We start from the raw sequence: 19,400 nt of genomic DNA, 5'->3' as shown, positions 1-19,400 counted from the left end.
CGAACCTCAAGATTAGTCATTTAGTCTTCACCATAGACACACGAGGATTAAAAGAATAAACTTACTGAGAGCGCCCTCAGCCCCTCACGACATAAAACCAAAGATTTTTCGGAACGTGTCATGCAACGCTGTGGGAAGCTTAAAAGTGTCAAACAAATATGACATGGTATATTTTATTTGGCAACCACCGTCTACCCGCCGATACTATCAACGGATTTACCAGATCCTTCCAACATTTAGCAGCAAGACATCAAGTCCCCTCAGAACTACCAGTAGTTCAATTTGCACGCATTGGCCAACAGGGCCATAAGGAGCAAATATCTGCAGATGCAAGAACAACCTACGCTAGCTGCACATGCAGTCTTCACTGCTAAAGCTTCAATTACATTCAGGGCAAAATACAGTTACTGATCCTAGTTCCACTGTCAATTTGGGTAGGCTTAAAATATATTTTCGCGTATTTAAAAAATGTGAATGTCATAAAAAGATTCAAGTGTATTTCTAATTTATATGCAAACATGCTAAATCCTTAAACGTCTATAACATTCCCAACAAAGCTTGCTTCGGGACAAATAACACAAGTTTTTACAAAATTTCCAGAGTACCAGTATATGTTGGTTCTTTGGTTTACCCATCAACAAATACTTGAGTAAAAGACACTGGTCTGTCTATCTTCTGATGCAAATTTTCTACACCCCAGAAGGAAACGATTCTACTGATTGAGAAGGGAACAGAATTGGGGTCCCGTCTCTCTTAAACTTGTTTTCTGATAATTCTAGTTTGCTTAGCTTCTCTTCACACCAAAGTAACTTATCCTTGCTGATCCTTGCCATCCTTAGAGTTCTTGATATGACTTTAATGTCTATGAGTCCAAACAGTAGTTCCACTTCCTCCATGGTCACAGGCCAAGATTTCTTCTTCCACCCCTTTTTCTTTTTCAGCAGCTCTTTCAGCCTTATCTCTTTCTGGAGTTCAAAGATTAGGTCATCAAATTTTGAAAGCAATTAAAGCATGAAACAATTAATGGAAGCTGGAGAACCAAGCAAACTTTTACAATATTGACATAATGAAGAGATGAAAAGTAAGATACTGTAACCCATGATATACATTCATTGACATAATGATGTGTGTATATTTTAATGGACAGAAAATGCAACTGGAACAAGCCTGATATATATCCAACAAACAGACAGCTCCTTAGGTCGTAACACAAAGACATAAACCACAAAACTTTGGTACATGAACCAATAGTTTACAGTCCAAACTGGGTTTGGACAGTTGGATCATGATATATGCTGTGGAACTTGAAACATTTCATACTGAGTATCGACCTTCCACACAAAAAAGGGGATATGGAAGGAGCATCTAAGCAGGGGGTATTCTGTAATGGATAACAAATATGAAGAAAAAAAAAGGGTATTCAATTAGGTTTCGTAATACAAAAATAGTGTCTTTGATTAATACATTAGTTATGTAAATACACCCTATGAATCAAAACAAAAAAATCTATGCTGCATGGATGCTGACACAGTTATATCTCGAAAAAGTAGGACACAGACGCAAAACTCAAATGATATTTGTAATTTATTCTATATTCAATTAAAAATTAGAAATTAATTCATACGTATATAAGTTTATAACTGTTCAGTTGACCTGGTGGTTAAGTGTGGAGAGTGGTGGTGGGGATGTGAGTGGTGGACTGGTGGGGACCAGAGGATAGATATGCAAACTCCTATTCTAGAGTTTGTCACTAACTCATACATACACTCTAACCTATGCAGTTGAAGGCGCAAGCACCTAGGGGCGGTGAGACTTTAAATGAATATAATGACATGAATGATATCTTAGGCATGTGCATAATGCATATGATTTTTTCTGAAGCAACTTCAAATTCCATTTGGACCAGAATCTCCAAACAAAAAGAAAAAGAAGTTTTTCCAAAGACTACACAACAAAATTAGCATCCTGCCAGCCCCAAACTTCTTTTGTAAATATGGGAGACAATAAGGCACATTTGCATCCTAACCAGATAAAAGTCTAATATAAGTACTTCACGAAAAAATAAAAAAAACTTATAGTAAAATCATTCATCTAGTAGGTAGAAATTTGTTAGACAAAGTTCGGAAACAAAAGCCTATTCCAAAAACGGGGAAAAAAAAGTACAAAACACCCATAGTGTTACACTTGAATTGGTTAAAATTTGATGATCACTGAACACATAAATACACATATAATAAATGCTTAATCACTGAAGAGTACAATGTACTATAGTAATTTTTTTTAAGCTTAGGAAATGCATTTTTTCTTGACCAAAATGTACTTGAAGTTTCAAAAATTTACAAGTTAGTCATACGATGCAATGCTGTGAGACTGCCTCTAAAAGCCAAATCAGCATTTTGTATTTCCGTTCATGGCAGTCTTACGGTGTAGTAACAACCAACAAGGGACTAACTTGAAAGAGTTTGAAATTTCGTGTACTATTTGGTTAGAGATTCCAAAATTGGAAAAACAACTTATGTACATTGGACTTTTTTCAGTAACTAAGTCGCCAATAAGTGATAACAGTACCTTTTCAAGAGAAGATTGCGTTTGTTGAAGTGGGCTGACAATCTGGTTGTGGCCTCCAAAAAGATTAAGAACAGTTCCTTGCTTTTTCTTGTCCATTTTAATGAAAACAAGGAAGGTGAGTATCATGCTCTCCATAATCTTAATAAGGTCCGAAGCCAATATGGGTGAATCGGGTTCTTCGTCTACAAAACCTTTCTTCTCTGAATCTGAAAAGAAGATGCAGGACCAGATCAACTTACAGCATGCAAAATGCATGTAAGTGCTAATAAGTGTCTGTGAAAGAGGGATTAAGTAGAACAGAATTGACCGGAAGGTAGAGTCGTGGAAACACAGTGTCTGAAGATTTTGACCGGAAATATAACTAACATCTTGCAAATATGCTGAAAATAAATCCCTTAGCAGAATTGCTCATGCTTTACAGTTCATAACCAAGCTTTTCTACTCATATCATTATATCAGTACTATATAAAGCTATTTACCTTTAATACTCGGAACTTGTAGCAACTTTGAAAAGGATTGTCTTGATCGAGCATAATTCTCCACTCTGGGTCCCTGCTCAAATGGCTCATTTTCAATAAACCTCTGTAATAGAACCTGGAACTGCTGAAACTGCTGAGCAACATGGTTGTAACAGGTAGGACTTTCAGGCTCAGATGAGATTTTCAGGCTCAGTAGCATGTACTGACAGTGAAGTGCCTCCCATGTTAAGGAAATGTGTGCTACATATACCGTTTCAAGATCCTGGCAGGGGTCATCTTGCTGTAGGAGCTCATCATCGTCTTGAGCTGGTTCTCCACGCTTTTTAAAAGAAAGGCTACGTAGTGTAGATGCCAGCTTCTTCGATGCAGATCGTGGTGATGGAGTCAAAGATAATCGAGAACCTGTTGTGTAACAAAACATCAACTTACAAGTAGAAGATGCACATCAAGTTTTAACATGTCAAACAGTTACAAAAGAAATGTGAAGAGTGAAGGTTGGCTATCAAAGAGTTCAAGTTGGGTCGCTAGAATACCGTTCCCAACATCGGAACTGACAAAAAGACTGGCAACTATTCGATTCAATCAAGTAAAAGAATCAAGCATAGTATGAAACACAAAAGCGTGTGGCAAAATTGACAGATCTGTCATCTGTGCCACCACCAGTGGTTGATATCATACATAGCAATGATTAGCACACAGTCAAAGTCCAAAGATACATTTTTTTCTATCTTCAATACTTGATGAAGTAAAGCACCATCAGAAAATCCATTAAAGATTTACCTTTCTAGTTTCTTCTTCTGGTAATATTAACCTATTACCAGTCGATACTCGATAGTGTCTTATGTCTTAACGGAATCTCTGATATGGATAGAAAGTGCAGATAGATTTTATCTCTTAGGATCAATGACAGAACACACGAGAGCTATCTTGGATAAATTTGTCACACTTAAGTACATAATGTGGATACTGGATCGCATTGGATGGACTGTTTAACTATAAACCAAACATGATATTTCAATTGCTCCATGTGCCAGCATTTCTAGGATAGCAATGAACGCTTTTCACAATAATTTAACGCCCGTTATTGTCTTAGATACATCTCGCCCCACTGACAACAAACATTTGGGATGGGTGATTGGTTCTCGAGAAAGTTGACAAAATCAACTGAATCTTCCAATGAGACTCAATGTACATTAGTTTACAGTGTTAAACATGTCAATTCTAGGAAAACAACGTATATATATAGTAATGTACATGAAACAAATAAGTTATACCTGCTTCTTTCAACTGTTGGGCGGTCAACCGATCGAAAAACAACATCCTCTCACAATATTTGTCATAAAACTCATCAAAATTAAAACAAAAAACTTGACGATTCTCCACTTCAGCACTCCTCCACTCACTAGAACTAGTCTCCTCCTCCTCCTCTTCTTGGCATGTCTCTTCAGGTATCAAAACCATAAAACTATTCCTCCTCAACTCTTTCAGTCTCCTTTTCACTTCATTTGTTATAAAATCATCATCATCATCATCCTCTTCCTCAATCTCATCATCTTTCACTACTGACTTATTTTTACCATCATCCCCATTCTCAATCTTCACTTCTTCTTCTGCTAAAGCAATAACTGACTCATCATCATCTTCAGGCTTATCAATTTTTTTTCTAAACTTTTTCACTTTAAAGAAATCCATTTCTTACTCTAAGATCCAGATTCAAAAGATTCCAAAGAAAATGAATATATCGAGAAAGGGTGGAATGAATGAGATTTTGAAAGGAGGAGAGAACTGAAAAGTAATAAATGTTTTTTGGGAAATGAGATGAAATTAAGAAAAGTGGGATTAATAGTTTCCATATTTTTTTTTTAATTAATTAATAATAATGTTGGGGCATTGGATTCTGAGCGCAGAGAGAGAGTTTGCAGAGGGAATATTGTCAGAAACTCAGTCACATCCATTTACTTAAACAGGGAACCTAGGGAGGGATGCATTTTTTTAGTGTAATTACCTACTTGTCCCCTATTTTGTACAAGCTTTTACCCAACAAAAGGTTTGGGGGTGAGTTGTCTGGTGTCGTGCCAATGGTCAAACAATTGTTGATTAAAAACATCCATTTCCAATTCGAGTGCTTGCTAATTGAGAATTTATAGGAAAACCAGTTGGACTGGTTTACACTTTACAGTTGTTTAGCTATATAGGTTTACGTAGTCCATGATTGTGATGGTTAATAACCTAACCAAGAGGATGGTATGTGCTGAAACTTGTACTTTGCAGATGCCAAGACGTCGTAATACTCCACTCGACTGAAACAGTCACGGAAATCAGTTAAGAGCTTTTCAAACACCCTCCATTCGACTTTGTATGACCTTGAGTACGGATGTGGAAGGAAAACCTGCATATTATTATAGGTAAAGTGATCACGGTCTCACACATTAAACAGTGTGCGATTAACCACCAATATAAACTCTCCCAGTATACGCAGATAGTGTTTAATACTTTAATGTGCATCCAATTCGTAAGCAGTTTTCATTTGGCCTATCAATCTGGAAAAGTCGGGTATGGAACATTTGCATTACTACTTACGTTTGTTTCTTGCACGAGATGCTTGAGTAGAAGAAATGTGCGCTCGTTTTCATCCATATTATCGATAACTGCTACCCAGATCTGTGAAGCGAGCTCATGTGCTTTATCCCTTGATTTGCCACAGGCAATAAACTGATCTGCTCAAAGAGCAACAAAATTGTTGTCCTAGTTATTTGGAGAAAACTAAAAACAACAAAGCAGTGATTAAGACACGCTGCAAAATACTATTTACCAGTTAATGTCATTAACATGGCAAGACAGCTAACTTCTTATGACTTTTTAGCAATCTGTGTTGATTATATTTTAACACATTTCTACAATTTATAAGAAATTTAAATTTAGAAAGTGATATGGGAGGATTTGCACAGAGGACTTAGATTTAACTGCACATATATCTTTTTTTATTACATCAATGCAAAATATTACATGAGCAGTACAAATACTACTTTGGAGTTAGACAGACATGACTCCCCGCGACAAACTCTTGTACTCTTACAAATATATCCTCCTTAGCTACGAATGACATCTACTAGTGCTGCATGGTGTAAGTACTGAAAAACTCAATGCATAGCAGTGAAAGGAGCTTAGATCACTGGAAGCGATAATTGAAGATACATATAGGTTATGCATGTGGAAAAAGTCATCACATCGCCTCTGTTCATCAAAGGCGACAGTTATTTTCATCTACCAACATATTATAACTGCGACAATGGAATTGAGAAGCCTAATTCATCGACTAGCACAAAATGGATTTCAAAACCAAAAAATGGAAAAAAAGCTCGAAGTTTAAGCAAGAGGAAAACGATTCAAACCTACACCGCATAAACATGTCTCCTGGGTGTCTCAAGTGGAATCAAAAGTAGGTGAATATTTCTGAAGAAGGAAGCAATGATCTAAGAGTTTGGAAACTGGATAGTTGCTACAGTTAGATGTTAGAAATTACCACCTATATCATACACCAAATACATGTACAACCTTTCAACCCAATTAACAACCAAAAACACATCAAGAAGTAGCTAGCTCAAAGTTCTGACTTCTGACGTTTGGTCTGAGGCTCTGAGCATCTGTTGTCATGGCGTTCGAATCCACTATTTCGTTTATTTCCTACCTATATTTATAAAGCTCTTAATGAGAAACACACAGGTTTGTTGTTCTAGAAATCACAAGTTAGAAAATATTATATTTGCTTGGGTTTGTAAGATTACAGATTTCTCAAAGAAACAAGATGAGTATATTATCTATGTTCTCATCCTTTCTCTCATTTTTGAAAGAACATGCCGAGCAATACTTCAAAGTAGAGTCCTAGCCTTGGGAATAGATACCATGCTCAAAATTTTCAAAGAGGAAGAGGTAAAGAAAAGGCTGAATGTGACACAATCAAGTCTGATTGTATCCCATACAAATGCCTTATAAATAAGACACTGGACATATCTATTTTAGTACTAAAAAGAATATATATTTGCTTAAATGCTTGAACTAATAATATTTGATAGATAATAATCAAAGGGGTAATAGTGTAATACATAATATAGAAAAGGGGGAGAAAATGTAAAAAAAAAAGAAAAAAATACCTTTACAGCGCAAGTAATTCTGGGGTTAATGTTTAAGTAATAAAACAAACAATGTGCAAGAATAAAAAGCTGGTGGCAGACATTCACGGTCATACCTATTATGGTTCCGTGAAGTACTCCAGAAGGAGGAGGCATAGTTGCGTGCTCAAGCTGTTCTTTCAAAAATAAATAAGTATGACCAATGATCTCACCAATTTCTCCATCATATGCAAACATGTATTTACTAATGTAAAGAGCTGCATATCGCCTGGAGTTTGGTAAAGAAACCATAAGAATATTATTCAGGTGAAGCATACACAATCCCATGCGATGTCAGAGAGCAGTGAACATCAAACAAGTAGACCAGAATTCTAAATGAATCCATAAAAAAAAATTATTCATGCTTTTCAGATGATAGTTTGGGCCCACGTCTGTAACTATTAATTCATTAAATAAATGATCATTTCTTTGTCTGCTTTGCAACAATGCAGAAGAAGATGCAGATCACTTCTCAATCTTGTATGCTGTAAACTCATAGCAACTTGGAAGCATCGGGAAACTGCTTTGCCATTCACCTTCTCACAGTGAGACTAAGTGGTCGGTGTAACTTATACCAAAAAGTTTTCATATGGTATGGATGGAAAATAAATAAATAAATAAAAGGTTGTTTGATTATGAGTCTAGGACTCAGGAATCCAACTTTAGGCAGCTAAAATTTCAAGTAACTGGATTTCTAAGGGAGCATAGATGTGGGATGGGGAATGATGAGTGGGCTATGGGATACGAAGATGCCTAGTCACCCCTCTACCGTGCTCAGATTGTAATTCTGGCTCTTCATTTATGATTTAAGATTACCAAATTAGAGAAGGGAAGGGGGGTTACCAAAAGCAAGCTAACAAACAAACACATCTGGTCAGTTGACCCTAAATCTGTCAAAAAACACATGTTCCTTTAGATCCTTACTAGTTACTAGTATTAGACAGAGTGAAGCCACACCAGCAAATCAACTCAAAGCCATATCATAACAAGATTCAGTTAAACAGGTGTCCACATCAGCAAGTTTACCATGATTCAGTTGCAACTGTTTCCAGTTAAGTATACTGTTATGTCTGTAACTGTATTCTGTTGTAAAAGTTCTAGAACAGTCATACAAAGTCTCTTAACTCATTGAAATAAATAATAATTTTCACTGTCTCATTATCAGAGCAAACATGGTATTGGAGCATTGCAACTCAAAGACTATGTTCTCGACTCAAACAAAATACACCTATCACCTATGAACTTGCGCCACAGTTCCCTTTTTCAGAGATGTTGGTATTGGTTTTTTTTGCACATGTGCAAACCAGCCCAAGAACTCTATTCAGTATTTCAGTATGCAGTTGAGACTGTTTCAAGAGTCTTTAAGAAGCACCTATCCCAATCAATGGTCTTACACAATAAATGAGCATGACACTTCTTGACCTCAAAATTAGTTTTGGAACTCACAGACCCTTATTTTTAAATTGGTCCTCCTCTGATATAGTCTTGGTTTCCAATTCTTTTGTTCTTTGAGGCTTTGAGCAAGCAAGAGTATAACTGCAAATGGCACACTAGATCACTAGTTTCATCCTTAACTACAGCAAACAAGAATAAACTTACAGACACTGCTTTATCCTAATTTTCTGGGAACTTCATGTTATGTTTAAAACTAATTTAAGAAATCATTATGATGTATCTTGTTGGCGGAAGCAAGAACAATAGATACACAATGTATAAAGATACCCAAAACTAGGGTCTAATGAATAAAAACAAATTCTTTTAATTCAATAATAATAATCAAGTCTGAAAATCTTAAGGTTTACATCTGCTTATATAGAGAACTAGTTAACAAATCCTAATCATAATAGAACTTGGGAAACTAAAATAGAAGCTAGTCTAATTCTAATTAACTAAGGATTTAAAATAGAAGTAGAATAAAAGATAAACTCTAACTGTAGCATTATGCATGTGTTGTGCACATGATAATCTATTGCGTCCTCGCATCAATCCCCCCATCTTGAGAAGAGCTCGTCCTCGAGATTAAGTCCTTGTATTTCTGGTAGAAAGTAAGATCCATGAGTTGAAATGTAGCATCAGAAATCCATGAATTTTCTGAGAATGGACGGTCACACCACTTCACCAAATAACGATCATAAGTACCCTGGCGAGTCGTAGTAGTAGAAACATCAATGACAGTTTCAATCCGATCTGTAGCGATGGGGGGAACAACACTATGATCTGGTGGGGAATAGGTGGAATACTATTGCCACAAAAAGGAGTGAGATCCGCTACATTATGAGTGCGAGAGATACGCATCTCGGGGGAGGTCCAATTCATAAGCATTTTCTCCATGACGGGCGATAATGGGAAATGGGCCAAATCGTCGCATCATTAACTTGTGAGATGAAGGCCGACGTTCTTTTCTCAAATAAACCATCACCAAATCACCAACCTCGAAGTCACTAACTTGTGCTTTGTGTTTTATGCATTAGTCTTGTACATGGCATAAGATTTCTCCAAACGCTTCTTGACATCCTCATGAATAAGGTGAATCGGGAAGCAAATTCCTCTGGAGATGCACAAAACGGGAACAGTCGATGGAATAAGAGCAAGATCAAGAACAGTAAGAGGAGTTATTCCAGTTACAATCATGAAAGGAGAAAGGCTATAGAGCGGTTGACGAGTTATTATAAGCAAACTCGCTTGTGTTAGAACAAACTCCCAAGATTTGGGATTATCATCAATCAAACACCTCAATAGGTCACCCAAACTACGATTTACAACCTCGGTCGCCCATCGATGCGTGGGTGGAAAGTCAGAGAAAATTGGAGCTTACTCTTAAAAGCTTCCATAATGTTTTCCAAAAATAGCTAGTAAATTTGACATCCCTGCCGGAAGTGATGATAGTCGAGAGGTAAACCATGCAAACGAACAATCTCACGAAAGTATAAATGAGCAACGACGGCAAAGATTTTGTAATGCGAAAGTCGCGAGGGAATGAAATGAGCCATCTTTGAGAAAGCGATCCACAACCACAAAAATAGAATCATTTCGTGTGTAGAGCGTGGTAAACCCAACACAAAATCCATGGAGACATCAACCCAAGGTTTGTCGAATCGGAAGTGGAGTATACAAACCAAAGATTAGTGTGCTTTACCTTTTTTGCATGCGGTACACATAACATCGCTCAATAAACGGTTAATATCTCTATGCATAGTAGGCCAAAAGTACTTCTCCACGATAGAGGCAATGGTCTTTATGATCCCAAAGTGACCACTCAACCCCCAAAGATGCATTTCAATCATAATCGATCCGCGGAGGGAAGAAACGGGAATACAAAGTCTGTGAACCCGAAATATGAAACCATCATGGAGAAAAAATTCACGGATACACCATGATGTACCAAAACAATCGGCATGAATAGGACCAAAATAGGCATCCCGAGCATATAAGTCGCGGCGTAACTCATCAAAACCAAACAAAGAGGTGCGGAGAGTAACCAAGAGATCTAACGGCGACTCAAAGCATCGAGAACTCGATTCTCCTTTCCGGCTAAACCTGTAAGTGGAAAGTATATTTCGCAAGAAAGAGTTCCACTTTGATATGTCGAAAATCGACATCCTTCCGAGTATTAAGATAACGAAGAGCTTCATGGTCGACTTTATGAGGAATTCACGATGAATAAGATAATGATGCCAATGTCGATGCGGCTTGGACAACCGCATAGTACTCCAAGTCATATGTAGAATAATTCAATTTAGCACCGATGAAGTTTTCTCATATAAAGCAACCGCTTGCCATTTTGGCTCAAAACGGCACCAATGCCATACTTACAAGCATCACATGTTACCTCAAAGAGTTGAGTGAAATCGGCAAAATTAGAGCAGGAGCAAAAGTCATCTTTTTCTTAATCAAGTCAAATGCCTCATTAGCTTCGTGGAGTCCATTTGAAAGCTTTCTCACACGTCCAAAGCAGTTAAAGGAGCCATAATATCTGCTGAAATTATGAATGAACCTTATATAAAGAAGCTAAACCATGAAAACTACAAACCCGAGTCATTTGTAGAAGGAACGGGCCACTCAATAATAGCCCGGACTTTGGAATCATCAACACGAATACCATCGCGAGGAAACCATGAAACCCAAAAATACCACGAGTCAACCATGAAAAAGAACATTTCTTGAGTTGTAAATAAAGCTTCTCAAGACGCGAAAACACCCAAAAGAATCTCAATATGCTTGATATGTTCGGACTCGGAAGAACTGTAAATCAAAATATCATCAAAGTAGACAACCATGAGGTTGCGAAAATTAGCCCCTCGAATTTTGCCCAAATAATGACTTCATAAAAGAACCAAGTACCATGCATTCTTTCCCCGATTCACCGAATGAGCGGACTTTGTTACCGGCCGAAAGTGTTAATGCCTCATCTCTACGCGGCAGGTGACCAATACAATAACCGAAAAAGTGATATTTGGAGTAAACAAAATACCGGGATAAAAAAGAACTTGGATTCTTCTTTTTAATATTTTCACGCCCGGTGAAAGTTGCACCATTGTAGAATCAATAGGGTTTCTCCTCTTCAATTGATAATAGTTGTTGACGAGAAGGGAATAGATGATGCTTTACAGCAGTATCATATGCTGAAAGTTGGTTGGATTTGTCCTCACTTACCAAGATACTATTCCGAACCACATGAGCTGCTTGGGATTTTGTATCTTCAGTTGGTGTAGAAGTAGAATCTTTTAAAGCATTCCTTGGATCATTCGGTTGGTGGTCAGTGTGTTTGTTTGTCGTGGGATCAATGGCAGCACAAGCTTGTTGTTCACAAGAGCTTATAGAGGCTGCTTGAAACAAAAGATGTTGGCGTTGCCGTTCACTTTCATAGGATTGAGGTGGAGGAATTTCCCAAGCAGGTTCATCACAATGGCGAGGTTTTCTTACTTTAGATGACTTACTAAGTTGATCAAGAAGAGAAGGTGAGGGAGTTCGCTTGACCAACAAAAGTAATTTTTTTTTGTGGTGGTGGTAGTGACAATTTTTAAGAGGAGAAACACCATCCCTCTTTTGTGTGGCGAATCGAAATCATACATCGATTAGGTGGGAGGAAAATTCGCGATCCCTTCTCGACTTGAATTTTTCGTGGCAAACTAACAACCTAGGTGATGGAGGAGGGAAGGAAGTTCATACCTTCTTGAAGGAGTACAACTCTCTGGCGGCTGCAATCCATATCGTAAGTTCTCCCATAATTGTGATCGGCATAGTACTTGACCCATGGAAACTTCGATGATCAAGGGCGGTGGTGACTCTACTTCTCTACGATACTCCATGACAATTAACCAAGAAAATTGAAGAAATTAATGAATAGTGTTCGGTGAGCGATAGTAACGCGATGAGCAATGACCCGGAACTCGTGAACAGTGTTTCCTTAAAAAAAATTCCCAAAAATCAATTGGCTCTGATACCAAATTTGATGTATCTTGTTGGCGGAAGCTTCAACAATGGATGAACATCAATAAGATTTAATAAAACAAACACCTAAATCTAGGGTTTAAACCTTCAAACATGAAGAACAATTCACAAAGAATTAATAATCAATAATAACCAATCTAACAATGAAGGCCTAGATGCCTTTATATAAGAAAACAACTACTAAACCTAATTAGAAACCAAATAGGAAACTATTCTAAATCCTTATCCTAATTCAATTAGGAAACCAAATAAAATATAAACTACTAATTAATTAATAAGCCATGCTCATGCATCACATTATATAATTTAAGAAACACTTGGTGTTACTGTCTAAAACTAACTGGAATAACTTTGTTTATTTTTAAGGTTCAAAAGGTTGATTTCCTCGGCATGAAGCAAAACAAATCATTTTCTATTATTAAATATCAAGGTTTGTTGTCTTAACCTAGTTGTCATTACTCTTTCTGCTATTTGATCACATATTGTTCTAACAATCAGCATTAGTCAGATTCATATAGATATAGCAGATTACACTTGAAGTATCTATGATGGAGATGTGACAGCCACAATAGCTTCAGGAAATTGAGCTCATAATACTTTGTGCATTTGCTAATTTCAGTCATCTCCTTTTTTGTTGCATGGTAAATCACCTAAATGATTTGGCCTTTTCTTAGTCTTCCAATCAAAGGAACTGGTTTTTCCAATTCACTTACACAATACGTGTTCAGGGTATAGTTCGACCCGAGGTTTATCGAGTCTCCACTTTAGCAGAGCTTGCCTCTATCCTCTGTTATGTAACACAAGTTCAATTGCAATTAATTATACACTCAAATTTTTATATACTGATTAAAAAAAGGCTGACCATTTTCACACCCTTGTTTCATTAGAATACACAGAATTATACACTAAGTTGCAACAAAATCAAAGAATGGAATAACCTTATCCCACAAAGCATGAAGCTGGAGCACCAAATGTGGCCCAACTTAAAGAGCTCCCATAATTCGGAGCATCTCCAGCGCTTTATTTGACTCAAGTACGTGCTTTATTGCAACAACCTTTCTATTTTTAATCAAATGATCCAATTTGTCCTAAGTAATAACACCATCTCCGCTTTTTAAACCTAACTTGAAGACTGTCTACACTCTACAAGTATTTAATTTGTTTTAGAGATCTGTCTTCAAATCTGATATGTAATTTTTTTCTAATTCCTTGGCATTTATACCAGAACAACATCATAACTTATATCAAGGTATCAAAATAAAATCGTGTATGTTATGCTTATTCACTTCAATCAGAAAGACGTGTTTGCTATATTTGTGTTTGTTCTCATACAAAAACAGGATTGGCAAATTGGTGTTTGTCATCCTCTACTTAACTTCATACACTAAGTTCTAGTTTTCTTTCTTCCACCTAAACTAGATGGACTAAAACTTGACATATCTAGTCATCCTTCATGTAGCATGAGACTATATAAAAAGTATGCAGCGATAGTGAAAGTTTTTTTTTATCTACAGATATTAAAGACACGACGAAGTCAGTCCAGTGTACCAATTGCCATCTAAAATTTAGAGGTAGAATATTTCTCACCTCCTACTCAAGCCTCGAGGAATAGGACCAGGCCATCCTTTTCCCTGGCCAGCCGCAGGCCACGTTCTAATAAGAGCGCTGCGCCACAAGCATTCTCCTCGAAACACAATGGCCCAATGCTTTCTAACACAGGCTATCTGAGCCCAATCAGTGACAGGTACCCTGATAAATATCTCTGTCAATAGATGATCTGGTAGCTTCCCAAATGTATAATCAATTAAAGCAACAGTGTCAGTATCCCTCTTCATTTAGCTTCTACATACCAATAAGCCATCATCAGAATCAACACAAAACCCAAAACATATTCAAACACTCAAAAGTGCGAAACAAACAACATACAACAAAATGTTTTTATTTTTTCTTCAAACACTAATTTATCATATTGAATTCACCAAAAAGTACAAACTCAATCCAACAAACCATGCAAACTCTCATAAAACTCTTCTACCACTAATTACTTTCTTTATAAGCGATTCACGCCCCGGAAACGGGTTATAAACCTTGTTAGCCATCACCTCTTCTTGGTTCCCAACATTTTTTTTCTCCTCCAAACTATCCATTTTCCCTCCTCTTTTTTGAATTCTCTGTCTCTCAATTCTCTCTTCCCTCTTCCCTCTAACACTACCAACTTCACCCCCTTCATTCACAACCCCACCCAACTTGTTCTTCTTCTTTTCACCCAAACTTTCAAACTCTCCACTCTTAGAAAAATTTCTCCTAGGAATCCTACCACCCTTAGAAGTCCCAAGTAGCGAGAAATCGACACGACTCCAACCAATCTTATCCTCATTATCCCAACCAAACCTTTCACTAAACTCAACCAACTCCTCAACAGTACTCTCATTTCTAGTACTACTACTACTACCATGATCACCAGATAACAAATTCTCAGCAAACTCCCACTCTAATCTATCTTTATAAACAGGGTCAAGTAAAACTTCATCAGCAAGTTTCGCCCACTCCTCAAAATCTCTAGCTCTAAGATTCTTAGACACCCACTTAAGATACTTTGATGGTAGTGTACCAAGCATTCTTCCTTTATGTTTACCAAAATCAATAATTTTGTCTCTTGCATGTGTTATAGTACATGAAATGGTGTTTCTTTGAGTAATAAGTTTTGAGGGGTGAGATGAAGTGATGGTTGAGACTGAAAGGGAACCAAGGAAGAGAAATAAAGACATTGAAATAAAGTAGGTGAAACTAGTAGAAAAGTACCTGAGCTTATAAATAGAGCAAATGAGGCTTTTGCTGTGAAAGACTGGAGTTTTTAGGAGAGAGAAAGTGTGTACTTTGCTGGAGAACATAGGTGTTGAATTGTTGATGATAAACAAGTGTATGGAGGTCGAGATTTTCGGAATTTACGATTTTTATGCAAAGAAACTTGGAATTGTCCTTGAAATCTAACAATTTTTCGAGACTTTGCTGGACTGGTACGGGTGTTGTGGGCTTCAGAATTATTCCAAGCTCATGGGCTTCTCTACAACTACTTTCTTTTCGTTCGTCATGGCGCTTCTCTATATTAGAATAACTGCCCATAGCAGTGGGGAGTGAGCTGAGCCCCTATGTATGTTATTATGGTTATTTGACAAAATTAACACTTGGCTCGAAAAGAGAGAGATACCTCGGCAGCAAAATATTCGAGGAGGAAAAAAACAATCAAGAAGAATCAATCCTGGTTCACTCAAAATCAGCTCAATAAGCATTTTCATTAACACTAACTAAAATAAAACAAAAATTCTGATATGCTCAACTTCCAACTTCTTCAAGTTTGTGGTTCCATAAAAACAATTAGCATATTATATTCTTAAATTAGGGGTTAATAAAGTTATTCTTCTAACTTGGCGTGACTACAGTGTAACTAAGAAAAAGAACTGTGGAATGGGAAAATGGAAAAACTCGTCTCACTATGCCAATCTAAAATCCTAGAAAGAGAATCAATAAAAGCCAAATGAAGAATCAATCCACAAAGCATCAAGTGAAAATAGAACAACTCCTAAAATCCCAGTAAAATAAACCAAAGAATAAACTTTTTGCTCCAACTTGAAATTCATCCACTACAACCGAACTCTTCCATTTTGTTTATTCAAGTGAAGTTCTAGCATGAATTCTACTTAAAACTTGTTGAAATATAAAGGGGGCATCGTTTGGATTTCGATTTAAATGTGTTTTGAAGATAGATATTTTGAATGGTATATGAAAAGCCAAAAATATTGAATTAAGTAGAACGGTGAGTGAGAGATAAGAAATTGAGCAGAGAGAGAAGGATGAAGCGTAGCAAAGATGAGCGAGATAGATGGAGGGGAGCGAGAGAGAAATTTTGAGCGAGTTTGTGCGAGAATGAGGATAGACGGACAGAAACCAACCAAACACAATTTTGGGCCACATACCCCCTCATTTGAGAGCGTTAAGCTCCGCTCACTTGATTATTAATTTACTAGTATACTGCATTGCAGTGGGGGCATGAGTGGAGAAGAGAGAGCCATGGGTATTGGTGAGAAAGGAGAGAGAGAGGAAGAGATGGGTTTTGTCGGTAGTTTGAGAGAAGAATATTATAATCAAGTGAGGGGGGAGCAATAGGCATGAACGGGAGAGAGAGAGAGATTATGAAGAAGAAGAAGAATTAGGGGTGCCCAACTTTCCAAACCCAACTCAAAAATGTTCGCTACCGCTCACTTGATTAGAGCGAAGCAATAATGCCATATGCCAAATAGGTGAGGTATATTTGATTTATGAAATGTGTTCTAATGGTGACATTTTAGCTGGTTTAATATAATAGTTTTGAGTACTGAAAGCAAATATTTGGAGTTTTTCCATTTTGGTCCTAGTGATAATAGTAATATTAGGATTTGGTCCATAGTTAATTATTTATTGTATTTTGGTCCAAAATTGTCGTTGAAGTGTTTTGATAGTTAGTTAACCGAACGGCCACGTCTATTCCATCTATATATTTTCTAAAATGCCCATAATACCTTGCACATATCGTACATGTGACCTACTGGAGGACCAAACTGCAAATATTGCTATTAAGAGTAGGACCAATTACTCAAAATTACACATGACATCATCTCATTCATTCAATCCAATGGTGGAGCTTAAACAGTTAACATTTTTTTTCTTGAACACCGCTCTATCACCACCTCCACCCTCCATAACAACTTGAATTGTCATACCACCACCACCATCCAAAAGCAATGACCACCACTAACACAATCAACTACCAATCAAAAACTCATTTATCACATTTTCACTTTACAATTATATTTTCAAGTTTGTTGACGATCTTTGAATATTCAAGTTTGTTACTGATCTTTGATATTCAATTTTTTTTAGATTTCGGGTTAAGATTTCTGGTTAGTTGTTAAGATTTTTGTCTTATTTATTAGGGAGTTTAAGTTGAAATTTCAAATACCCAATCTTATTTATTTAAAATTCAAAGTTAATTTTTGTAGGCCTCTAGTGTTTTAAGTTCAATATGACAAATGATTTTGATCTTTGTATAAAGTTGAGAGAGCTAGATGACGGTGATTGTTGAATGATGATGAATGAGGTGATAATTGAGTGGTAATGGGGGTGGTGGTAAGATATGAAGAAGATAAAATGTAAGTTTGGGACTCGGTTAGCTAAGATACACATGGTGTAAAATGAGTTGTTGATCATTAAAAGCAAATGATTAAATGATGACTGATAAGCACCTAAAAGTGTAATTTAAACTCCTTAATAGTATTCTACTTAGGCCAATTATGTTTATAATAAATGAGAGTTAGTACTGTTTACGTGTTTTTGTGCATTTCAGGATTTGAAGTTGATTAAGTGACTAAAAACACCACTTTTGTATGGAAAACGAGTCAAGATGAATGCTGAGAAAGTTCTATGTTTAAAGCCCAAGAATCATGAAGAAAAACTTTTTTCAAGCTCAGTCAAAATCAATCCGGATAGAAAAAGAACAGAAAAGTCAATAGAACTTCAAAAGCTGTATCTTTGCACTCGGGCCTACTTTATGTCAAAACAACCGGCTCGGAACCAGTTTTCCAATGGATCCGGCTTTGCCCCAATCAGAGCTGTAAAAGTAGACAAAAAGAGCATGAAAGTAATTTCCAGCAGCTATGATATCTTTAGACGTACTTAACCTAATGACTTTGAGCTCACATGAGAGGTCCAAAGTCCCCCTTTTTGGCCCATGCACAAAAATGTAACTCTAACCCTCTCTTATATATATAAAGAGGGTTAAGGCAAAACAGTCTCATCCTCTCCATTATTAGTTTAGTTTTAATTTAGGATTCTCTCTCTCTCTCTCCCTTTTTTTAGAATAGTTTAGGTTAGTTTAGTATTAAGTTTTATATTGTAGCCACCATTAATTCCCGTCAATAAAAAAACTTTAGTTCAATTAAATTCTTGTCTTTTACATTATGTCTTATTATTCTATTATTTAGTTAATATGATTCCAATGACACAAGGCTAAACCTCCATTAGATGAGGTTTATGAAGCCACGTGAGGATGAGTAGCCATTAGTATATTATTGTTTTGCATAAAGAACGTCAAGTTTTTCGTTGTGATTGTCTAGAGCGAGATAAAGCTCATAACGAAGAACTAGAGTTTAGAGCCACCACCAAAGAGATTTGTGGGGGAGCTAAACTTTCAAGCTAGTGAAACCTTGATCTGAGATGTCTTGATGTTTATTAGGGATCAAACAAACAATTCGATAACTAACTAATAGTCAATCGAATTGTGTGGCAGATTAAACCCCTTCTATATCCTTCTCTCATCATATAAAACACTGTTTTCTATCTCAAATTTACTATTTTTACTCTTACTAGTAAAGCATTATTCTAATCTAGACTTGCATTCAAGTAACGTACGACTAGAGTGGACCGAACACGACTACTAATTATTTCTCTAATATTGAGAGTATTTTAATAACTGTTTTTCCATCATAAATTACTTGTAACACCCCAGGACCCAACACACATCCCGAGGACGTGGACATGAATCTCGAGGCGTTATGCTATCCAAATTCTATCGAATTTTAGGCGGAGTTTCCTTTGTTTTGTCAACGTTTCGTATACTTAAACCTGTCATAACCTGGAAATCAATAACGCCATCCTTCTAACAAGCATATGTACATATAACCTAACTTTTAGACGACAG

The 19,400-nt window shown here is 36.7% G+C and overlaps 3 protein-coding genes across 4 annotated transcripts; all 3 read right to left on the bottom strand.

Moving 5' to 3' along the window:
• Positions 1-475: 475 nt before the first annotated feature.
• On the bottom strand, positions 476-5,060 carry LOC147509278 (DUF1666 family protein (DUF1666)). The gene is made up of 4 exons (XM_086601609.1): positions 4,322-5,060; positions 3,048-3,449; positions 2,569-2,774; positions 476-965 (listed from the first exon to the last, which is right to left on the bottom strand). Exons 1-4 carry the CDS (start codon positions 4,737-4,739, stop codon positions 690-692), a joined length of 1,302 nt encoding a protein of 433 aa, XP_086457735.1. The 5' UTR covers positions 4,740-5,060; the 3' UTR covers positions 476-689.
• Positions 5,061-5,117: 57 nt separating this feature from the next.
• On the bottom strand, positions 5,118-15,592 carry LOC147509276 (uncharacterized). 2 transcript variants are annotated; one of them, XM_086601611.1, is made up of 5 exons: positions 15,470-15,592; positions 14,255-14,509; positions 7,294-7,445; positions 5,628-5,764; positions 5,118-5,436 (listed from the first exon to the last, which is right to left on the bottom strand). In XM_086601611.1, exons 2-5 carry the CDS (start codon positions 14,500-14,502, stop codon positions 5,269-5,271), a joined length of 705 nt encoding a protein of 234 aa, XP_086457737.1. In that variant the 5' UTR covers positions 14,503-14,509; positions 15,470-15,592; the 3' UTR covers positions 5,118-5,268. The 2 variants fall into 2 exon arrangements, with proteins under 2 accessions (XP_086457737.1, XP_086457738.1); XM_086601612.1 differs by having other exon boundaries at positions 14,255-14,506; positions 15,470-15,576.
• On the bottom strand, positions 14,591-15,558 carry LOC147509277 (golgin family A protein). Its single transcript, XM_086601610.1, has one exon. The coding sequence runs from the start codon at positions 15,556-15,558 to the stop codon at positions 14,686-14,688; it is 873 nt and encodes a 290-aa protein (XP_086457736.1). The 3' UTR covers positions 14,591-14,685.
• Positions 15,593-19,400: the final 3,808 nt, after the last annotated feature.

The sequence above is a fragment of the Coptis chinensis genome, chromosome 3, assembly GCF_015680905.1.
Source record: "Coptis chinensis isolate HL-2020 chromosome 3, ASM1568090v1, whole genome shotgun sequence".
In the NCBI taxonomy this organism is placed as follows: Eukaryota; Viridiplantae; Streptophyta; class Magnoliopsida; order Ranunculales; family Ranunculaceae; genus Coptis; species Coptis chinensis.
Note: the sequence above shows the minus strand (reverse complement) of the source record. Positions and strands in the feature narration are given on the sequence as shown.